The sequence below is a fragment of the Poecilia latipinna genome, unplaced genomic scaffold (genome assembly GCF_001443285.1).
Source record: "Poecilia latipinna isolate Pla-1442-1.1 unplaced genomic scaffold, P_latipinna-1.0 Scaffold4087, whole genome shotgun sequence".
Taxonomy (NCBI): domain Eukaryota; kingdom Metazoa; phylum Chordata; class Actinopteri; order Cyprinodontiformes; family Poeciliidae; genus Poecilia; species Poecilia latipinna.
This window is the reverse complement of record NW_015116703.1, coordinates 47609-57083: the sequence shown is the minus strand read 5'-3', so window position 1 is coordinate 57083 and position 9475 is coordinate 47609. Positions and strand designations below refer to the sequence as shown.

Below are 9475 nucleotides of genomic sequence, written 5' to 3'. Positions count from 1 at the left end.
AGTTACATAAAAACATATTTTGTTTCTTTGCTTGATGTCAGTGAGAAAAACGTTTTTTTCATTTAGTTTTTGTTTGTCTCACTGTCAGCTTCGTTCATCATGGGAGTGTGTCCACGGTTCTGTGTCTGTCATCCACAGATGAATAAAAACTTTACTAAGAAGCTCAAAATATGTGCTGAATAAACAGCAAAAATATAATGGGATCATTTCTTCTTGCATAAGTGATGCACCTTGCATTTATTTCTGTTTTTTTATAATTTGGTCCAATAATGAGCATTTGTCATGAGATGTGGTGGTTGGTGGTGGTGAGACCCAGGTTATGATGAAAAGTGGCGGCACGCAGCTAATTACCGGTAGCACTGATACACAGATGACTGAAAACTAGAGCTGATGCCGACACAAGACTTAACCAGTTCAACTGTGACGACTAACAGACTGACGCAGACAAAGACGAACGTAAGACAAGGACCCGACGAAGAACACAGACAACGGGTGGGACTAAATACACACAGGGGAGACACACCTGGGAACAATCAACGAGGAAGACGCAGAGACAGAGACTCACAGGGAACAGGACCAAAAAACTCAAAGTAAACACACAGAAACACGGATCATGACAATTTTAGCTCAAAAGTTTTGGACAAATGAAAAAGCTCTGGCCTAATTTTCACCAAACTGAGCATGAACACTTGATAACAACTGTTGAGCACGGTGGTGGAGGAATGATGGTCAATGCTTTGATTTGTAACCACAGGACCACAAAGCTACATCAGTGTAGCTGCTGCCTGTCATTTGGTGAGAGGAGGGGAACCCCACAGGGTAAAAAGAGGCATACAGGGCTGACCTCCGACCCTGAGTCTCCTCTCTGCAGCGTAGCTTTCTGTCTGTCTGATGAGTTCTGTGTTTCAGGATCCACTGATCTGATGCAGCCGCTCAAAGAGAAACTCTGCTGCAGAAACCAGTAAAGTCACAGAAAAGTGGTTCATGTCTCAAAAACTGCTTCTTTAAAATGTTTGTACATAAGAGAAATGGAAACTGACCACAGCAAAGAAAAAACACAGAAAATAGTTACTGATCGTATCAGTGAAACACGGAGCAATCTCTATAATATAATGAAATATAAAGAAACAAATATAATGAAACATCAATGATGCAAAAATGTTTACAGCAGAAAAATGTCAGCTTCAACATTTGACTGAACAGTTTCTGTGGTCAGAGTTGGTGTAGAGGAAACGAGCAGCGAGCATCCCGAGGGGAGGAGAGCGGAGGAGTGACGGGTTTGATCATCAGCTGGGAGACACAGCAGCAGGAAACCATCATGGCCGCCCGTCTGTCTTCGCTCTGCCTCGTCTTCCTCTGTGAGTAAATCACCTTTTTATTTAGCTGTTTATTTATATTATTTAAACGGATTTCTTCTCAGTTATTAACTGGTAATTAAAGACACGACTGTAAAATGTTAATGGATAAAGAATTCAAACTTTGAACAACCCAAACATCTGGCAAAATAAGAAAAATACTCTCATGGAACAATAAAGAGATAAATCATTTAGAAAACATTTAAAGGAACAGAGGATGGGAGTCGAACTCAGGACGGCCTGCGTATCGGGGCGGCCGCTCTGACCTCTGCACGATGCGCCCAGAGAGAACACATCTGGTGGAAAACATTTAATCCCTTTAAAGCTTCCAATTAAATGTAATTATCTGATTCTTGAATATCATTAATTCAAATCTATTATTCAGACAAAATTTAAGAGAAAACATGTAAACATAGAAGTTCCTTAAACGTAAAGCCGCACAGTTATTCTCAAAACCCTTTTATGAGCTTTCAGAAGTAGATATAATAATTTCACTTCCTATCAGTAAATATAATGTTGATTTATCTGCAGATTTGAACATTTGGAGTAAAATTTACGTTTAGAACGATCCAAAATGCTAATCTTAATTTATACAAAACTAAGTCCTTCACAGAGCTCCCTGAGCAAAGGAAGTTTCTCACTCAGTGAATCTAACTGATGATTATCTACATGCTCTCTGTCTGCCCGTCTGCTTTAACTGTTCGACCTTCGCCTCACTGCAGCTTTTTGCTGACATCATAAAAGTTATTTTAGAAACAAAACAGATGCATTTAACATAAAGAACACGACTTATTGGAGTTCCATAATGTGCTCAGTACCGTGGTGTGGCCACTGGGTGTCACTGTGGTGATGGACTCTAACCTGAACCTTCAGAGTCACATAAAGACAGATACAAAGTCGGCCTTCTGTCACTTGAAGAACATTTTCAAACCGTATGCTGCAGCTGGTCCTCCATCTTCTTCCTGTGGATGTTTTCCATCTCAGGTCTTCTTTCTCAGCTCCTCATTGTTTCCTCAGCTCTCTTCTTCTTCTGCATCAGTAGGATTTTTTTTTTACTTCCTCAGACTAACCTGCTGAGCCGGAACCGCAACAACATTCAGTAATGCATCATTTTCTGCAGCCCTGCAGGTCGGAGACATCAGAACTTTTGAAGTTCTGACACAATATGGAGTTTGTGGGGAAGACATCTTGATTTCATGTGTCTCTTTCTCATATGGAGCCTGGAAGATCTTCTGCAGGGAAACCTGTGAAGGAGAAAACCTCCTGATCAGAACGAGAGATGACGCAGCTCAGATTGGACGATACAGAACTGAATATGTTAGACAAGCTTCCAAAACATTCTCGGTTCTGTATGTGAGCATCTCAGAGCTGACCCGGTCCGATGAAGGTCGGTACCGATGTGGTTTGGGCGACTCGTCATCATCAGCTTCACTTCAGGACTTCAGGCTGGTTGTTCTAGACGGTGAGTCTCTGATGTGGAAACGTTTAACTGTAAATCTTTAAGTAACTGATGATTATTGATTGGTGATTATTTTATCAGCTCTGCTGGATGGAAACAAAGTTCCTGACCTCCACAGAGACGCTGGCAGCTCTCTGACAGTCGCCTGTTTCTTTGAAGACTCTGGATGGAAACGACTGTTCTGCAGAGGAGGATGTGGAAAAGATGAAGTTCTTGTTCAGACTGATGCAGTCAGAGCTGACAGAGGCAGGTACAGCATTGAATATGAAAAAAGACGAAATTCGGCCGTTCTGTTGGTGACCATCACACAGCTGACCCAGTCTGACTCCGGTCGGTACCGATGCAAACTGGACAGAGCGATTCGATCAGATCTAGACAGAGACTTCAGCATCACCGTCACTGATGGTGAGTTTTTACTGAATTAAATCTTCTGTACTTTAGAAACTTTGTAGTTTCGCAAACCTTTGAGTTTATCAGATACGTTCTCTTGTTTTTCTCACCTCTACGAACTTTAATTCGTGTCTTTGTTGGACATGTGAAATATATGTTTGAGGTATTTTCAGGTATTTGTGCTAATTTTCCAGTTTTATTCCCGTTTAATATTTATGCTTCTGTACTATTTCTACTTGTTCTTTTCTTTTTACCTGATTTATTGTTGATGTTTTTGTCTTTTTGCTCATGATTTATGGATCAGAACAGCATCTTGGTTACTTGGCTGTGATCTGTAAATAAAGATTGATTGATTGATTGATTGATTGATTGATTGATTGACTGACTGATTGATTGATTGATTGATTGATTGATTGATTGATTGATTGATTGATTGATCGATCGACCTTTATTCTCTTTTTTCCAGCAGTCGACCCATCCAGATCAACAACAGCTGAGCCCTCCAGCTCCAGTTCAGGTTTTAAATTCTCTAATTGAGCAGAAATGATCAGGCTGATTATTTCATCATAAATGCTTCACTTTCTTTTACTTCCTGTTTTTTTCTTGGTGTCTCTATTAGTTGTCCTTTAGTTTGCCTGTTTTGTTGTATGTATTTATCTTATTGTTCATACTTTGTTTTATGGACATGTGCAGCAGTTCTGTCACTTTGGCTGTGTGGAGTCGTTTATAAATAAAGGTTGATTGATTGACTGACTGGCTGATTGGTTGATCTGTTTCTTTTCTCTTTCTTCCAGCAGTCGGCCCGTCCAGCTCCACACCAGCAGTAACATCACAGACTTTCAGCTCCATTTCAACTCATGTTTTCAGTCAGTTTTAAAGTCTCATGCTTTAATTGTTTTTTAAAATTTATTTTTTCCCATTTGTTTCATTGCAGTTGTTTTTATCTTTGCTTTAATGACCTGCACAGCATTTCTGTAACTGTGTCTATAGGTTCCTCTATAAATGAAGACAGATTGATTTCTGACCTTATTTACTTTTTACAGCAAACAACCCAACCAGCCTCACAACAACAACTCAGAGATTCAACTCCAGTTCAGGAAATTTCACACATCGAAGATCTTTTAAAATCAGTAACGACTCGGTTCAGTTTCAGGATAACAAAGAAAAATCTTTCCTCTGTGAGTCAACTGTAAAAATCTTTATAATAATGTCTTTATTTATATATTCTCAATGGTTCTGTTCATAACCTGCAGCCAGAACTTGGTTTGTATAGAGGAAGAAGAACCAGGTTCTGATGGTTCTGGGTTGTTTATGTGCATCCTGTTCTCAGATATCCAGTAAATGTTAGCAGGTTCTGAGCATGCTCAGTGTGAACCAGCTTGTTGTCCCTCTGCAGATGTTCCTGTGATCGTTGGTGTGACTCTGGCTGCCATGGTGGTTCTGGTCTCAGCAGCTCTGCTGGTTTCCTGCAGGAGACGATCTCTGAGAGGTGAGACACCAACTAACACCAGCACTCAGTTAAAGGAACCACAGTCTGACCAGGAGCAAAACACTGAGAGATTTACCTAAAAACAGAATGTAGTTGATGAACCAAATGTTTTGCATCTTAGATAAAAATCGGATGTGGAGGAAGTGGAGATTCCACTTTCTGTTGGACCAGATTAGCAGTCAGAACCCGATGGGTCTCTGGCTCCACCTGGTGGTTAGGTGGAGTCATGAGTTCACTGGAGAACATCTGGACTGGACTCAGCCTGAGCCTTCTCAGTGCCATGGTGCTGTTTATTTAGAAGAATCAAGCCCGGTGGTTCATACCGGGCCAATAAGTGGCGTTTTAACATTTCAACCAAGAAATAAAGAAACTCCATATGACGCCATGTTTGTTATTTGTGAAACTGCGGTGCATCAGGGGATGTCATTGTTATGCCAACATGGAAGTCTAGTTTTGGTTATGAAAAACTATAATTAATTACTTAGGGCAATTATTCATAAAACTAGTAATTTAGACCAAAATTTCCAAATCGGGGAACCACCTGGTTATGAAGAAACTAGCCAAATAGTTCAATTTTGATTATTGTCTGTAGATACCTGCCTGATGAGACTTAGGTTTTAAAATAACAGATGAAGTCGGAAGTCCATCGCTGGAGTTCTTTCAACAGAAAACCACACATGTATGGAACAAAAACACTGACAGAAATCTTGGGGAACCTGTAGTTCCAAAGTTCCTTCTACAGAGTTCTGAATAAAACCAGCATCAAGATTTATTCCTGTTGGTCAAATATAACTAAGGTAACCTGCTTCCTCATCACATGGTATCTGATATAACAGAACAAATGCTGACAATTATAAATGATCACCCAACAACTGAAGATATTAAGGACTGTTAATACTTTCACTAGGCCCAATAAGTGATGGGTGTTGTATATCGATTGCATTAATGAAAAAACAAAGTTTGCAACATGTGTGTCTGTTTAAGACGACTGATCTGTCACTATTTTAAACTAATCAGATTAAAGTGATTCTTGACTTGATGATTTTATATAATTGCAAAAACACTAAAAACTTTCAGCTTCTTAAACAATCACAAATTGTTTAACAGATGCAGAGAAGGAAGGAGGTCCAGCTGGATCAAACGCTGTGGTACGTTTTTTCTGATCCTGTTGCATCATTTCCTCAGGTTCTTCTTTTATTTCAGGGTTTAAACTTTATTCATCTCTTTATGAAACTGAGTGTAATAACAATGAATGTTTCTAACTCCTTTTTAGAAATCCACTTTTGAGAACCCCATCTACCAGGACCTCAGTTATGTAACCAAAGAAGAGAATCATATCTATTGTACCATAGATAAATACAAATAAGATCCTGAAATCCGGTTCTGAGCCTCAGGGATAATGCTTGTTCTGCTTAAATCAGAATAAAACTGAATTAGAAAAATTCATTCTTGCATCATAAAGAGTTTGACATGTAGCTTGATGTTGTTGAATAGTTGTTGATAAAGCTGTGGATCAGTTCTCTGAACCAAGGATCCAAGTCTTGGTCACTGTGATAAAATGGACCAAGACTTGGTCTAGTCAGTTACAGGAACCTCTTTGGTACCACCAGGCTCGATCCTGGTGGTACCAAGTCTTATTCATATCCACATGTTCCTGCTAGCTCAGGGTATAATAAAATATAAGACCTATGTTATGATGTCACCAGGTGACTCTGAACCATCCAATCACTGAACAGATGATTAGATCAATGTGTGGATGAACCAAAACTTTCTGAACAGAAACAAAACTGAAGTTATCTGTGGGCCTGAACAATCTAGAGTTATAGATCTGGAGTCAACACAGCTTCAGTTATTACAGCTGGGAACTAGAGATCATGCTGACCTCTGACCTCTGACCTGAACCTTCAGAGTCACATAAAGACAGCTCCAAAGTCGGCCTTCTGTCACCTGAAGAATATTTCCAGGATTAATGGATTAATGTCATCCATGTGTTTACCACTGAGCTCCTTTAAATCAAGGCTAAAATCCCTGAATTTATTAGTAATAAATGGAACATTGATCAATATATTTGTTGTATATTTGTTGGATGATTATATTTGTATTTTTTATTGCTTGTTTCATAATTACTGTATTATGTTTTTATGATGTAAAGCATTTTGAACTTCCTGTTGCTGAAATGTTTAATACAAATAAACTAGACTTTCCTGGCTTCAGCTGCCTCTGTCTGACCTTTGACCCTGCTCCCTGCAGAGGGACAGTTAGGATGATCTGTCTTTATAAACTGTCCTCAGGTGTGAGTGTCCATGCAGTTAACATGAGTTCATTCATCTCTTGTCAGTTCAGTCTCTCCACAGCCTTCATTCAGAAGGCCTGCAATGACTTTTCATATCCAGCAGATGTCGCTAATGTGACTGAGCTCATAGTGAACACGGTGAGGAGAAGAAGACATTAGTCCTCCATGATGCTTCACCTCCCATCAGAAACAGAAGCTCGGTGACGTTTGGTGGCTTGTTCAGCAGAAAGCTGCTGATTTACGTCAGTCAGGTGATTAAGAACAAAACAACGAAAACATGCAGGACAGTTTGTGGAGCAGCTTTAAGACGCTTTTAATAGTTTTTACTTTATGAAATAAATAATATTTAGCTGATCTCATAAGTAAATGGGAGATACCTTTATCACTTTTATTGGCAAATTGACTTTTTAAATATATTAAAGTAGATGGAATCAGAATCATCCTACAGAAGAACAACGAATTCGTTCCAGTAGAGCCCATCCAAAGAAAAAGACAAACAACAAACAAAACTCCTGGGTAGATGGGTGTCACAACCACATGTAAGATTTAATAAATCAGGATTTCCTCCAAGGAATGACTGAAAACTGATAGTTTGGACTTTTAAATTGATGTTTTCTACAGTTGAAATGTGTCCAGAACTTCAGCTTCTGTGTAAAACCAGACTGTCCTGCAGATGTGCCTCAGTTTAACATTAAAAACGTCATCAGAATAAATGGGAGCAGATTAAAAAATGTTTGAGTAGAGCAGCTCGTCGTGGCGGATATCAGAGTAGAGGACGTCACTGCTGACGCCTCCACCGGCTCTGAGCGCAGAGTCCAAGAGTCTGCTGGAGAAATCCACCTCAGCTTCATCATCTTCATCATCTGGAGCCTGAAAGAGGCAGAAACACTTCAGTCCAAACCAGCAGCTGATAAATCACCATGGTAACCAGTTTATTAAAATGATAAAATGTTATTTTAAACCTCAGACTGTTTTTTCTGTCAGACCCTCACAGAGTAAATATAATGTTCAGTCGTCGTTTTGTGTCATTAATTGGTGTAAAAATGTTCAGTTCTGCTGTTTATTATATTTATGATGATAAAAGTAAAAAGCTGAAAGTTTTTCTGACTTGGCGCTGATCAGCGGCTGCAGTCACAGAGCTGCTGATGGCGTCGATGTACGCCAAGTAGATTTCCACGTCAGCAGATCTCCACCGCCCGTCTTCCTCTCTGACATCATCATCATCGATTCTGGTCGTCTTCAGGAGAAAAACATGAATTATTGTGAAAAAGTATTTGCTCCATAAACATCTGCAGTATTTTAGGGTTTGTGGGAACATCTTGGCTTGCTGAATGGTTGACCTGATCCTGTCTGTCGTCCACCTGCAGACTGTCTACTGTAAACTTATAAGACTGATTTCATTCATTATTTTAATTTTTCAGTTTTATTAAGATTGCCATGTTATGCTGATTAATGTCTTTATATGCAGGTAAAAGCCTGTTTTTCTCATAAATTTGTACATGTGGCTGTGAGACATTTGATCTCTATATGAACCAGTACATATAAATAAAATATATTTAATATCTTCTCACCTCACAGGCAGCAGGACTTTGATTGGTTTCCACAGGAGAATCTGGAAAACATTTCAGAACAATCCGAAGTTAAAGTTTAAACGTTTAAGAACTCAAATCAGTCCAAAACCAGATAAAAATGATTCTAATCCAGAAACATTTAACCGTTTCTTATCTTAGAGACCAAGGAGGGATAAAAGTCATGCAAGACGAAACACTCAGAAAAACCACAGGACTCGATTCTGCAAGACATCACAAACAACAAGCGTGTTTCTGTTCTCTCGCCTGTTTGAGGTTTCTTTGATCTTCGTCTGCAGAAAACCACCATCATCATCATCGCAGACAGCAGGGCGGCGATGGCGGCCAGGGCTGGAAGCACAAACAGCCAAACATCTGCAGCGGATTGGGAAGGAGAACCTGCTGGTGTCACACTGCTGGTGTCTGAGGTGAGCAGCAGAATTACAGCTTCATGTGGAAAGATGAGGGACGAACAATTAAAGGAATATTTCAACATTATAAGTATAACTTACAGTCAGGTGTTGCTGTGTTCTCTTTGGTAGAAACCGAGGAAGATGAAGGTGTGAAACTTTCTGTACTGTAGTTGAGATTCGATGAATCTGTTGGTGTCGAGGCTGAACGAGTTGAAACAGAGGATGTTGACTGATCTACCGATGGATGGCAGAGACATAAGATTTAGACGATTTAGATTTATGTAGAGAATCACATATTTTTAAATAACATTTTCATTTTAATTGATCAACAATTAATCCCTTCAGGTTTTACTCCCTACATTTTATTTAGCTTTTCAATGTTAAGTTTTTTAACATGGCCCCGAAAGGCGCCAGATAAATCAAATCTGTTATGTTTATAAACTGTAAAGTTTGTGATGGAACATGTGGTTCTATATATATATGTATATATTGTTAAGGAAGAATATCT

The 9475-nt window shown here is 39.3% G+C and overlaps 2 protein-coding genes and 1 long non-coding RNA gene across 5 annotated transcripts in view; 2 read left to right on the top strand and 1 right to left on the bottom strand.

The window, feature by feature from the left end:
• Positions 1-635: 635 nt before the first annotated feature.
• The window catches only part of LOC106942172 (uncharacterized), a 52887-nt gene continuing 44047 nt past the window's right edge, over positions 636-9475 (top strand). Inside the window, exons 1-7 of the mRNA XM_015025377.1 lie at positions 636-1358; positions 2476-2817; positions 2896-3219; positions 3671-3721; positions 3999-4070; positions 4248-4382; positions 4601-4693. Of these exons, the coding sequence (XP_014880863.1) occupies positions 1319-1358; positions 2476-2817; positions 2896-3219; positions 3671-3721; positions 3999-4070; positions 4248-4382; positions 4601-4693 (1057 nt within the window). The 5' untranslated portion in view covers positions 636-1318. The remainder of the gene's footprint in view (positions 1359-2475; positions 2818-2895; positions 3220-3670; positions 3722-3998; positions 4071-4247; positions 4383-4600; positions 4694-9475) is intronic.
• The window catches only part of LOC106942178 (uncharacterized), a 7082-nt gene continuing 4751 nt past the window's right edge, over positions 7145-9475 (top strand). The window contains exons 1-2 of one of the 2 annotated variants that reach the window (XR_001423568.1): positions 7145-7237; positions 8854-8982. This is a non-coding gene — a long non-coding RNA (uncharacterized LOC106942178). Of the gene's footprint in view, positions 7238-7808; positions 7910-8853; positions 8983-9475 lie in introns of those variants that run through there. The other variant, XR_001423569.1, reaches the window with a different exon arrangement.
• Positions 7277-9475, bottom strand: part of LOC106942174 (uncharacterized) — a 14051-nt gene continuing 11852 nt past the window's right edge. Inside the window, exons 3-7 of one of the 2 annotated variants that reach the window (XM_015025378.1) lie at positions 9067-9201; positions 8822-8956; positions 8558-8598; positions 8095-8223; positions 7277-7856 (exon numbers count right to left, since the gene is read on the bottom strand). In XM_015025378.1, the coding sequence (XP_014880864.1) occupies positions 7710-7856; positions 8095-8223; positions 8558-8598; positions 8822-8956; positions 9067-9201 (587 nt within the window). In that variant the 3' untranslated portion in view covers positions 7277-7709. The remainder of the gene's footprint in view (positions 7857-8094; positions 8224-8557; positions 8599-8821; positions 8957-9066; positions 9202-9475) is intronic. The other variant, XM_015025379.1, reaches the window with a different exon arrangement.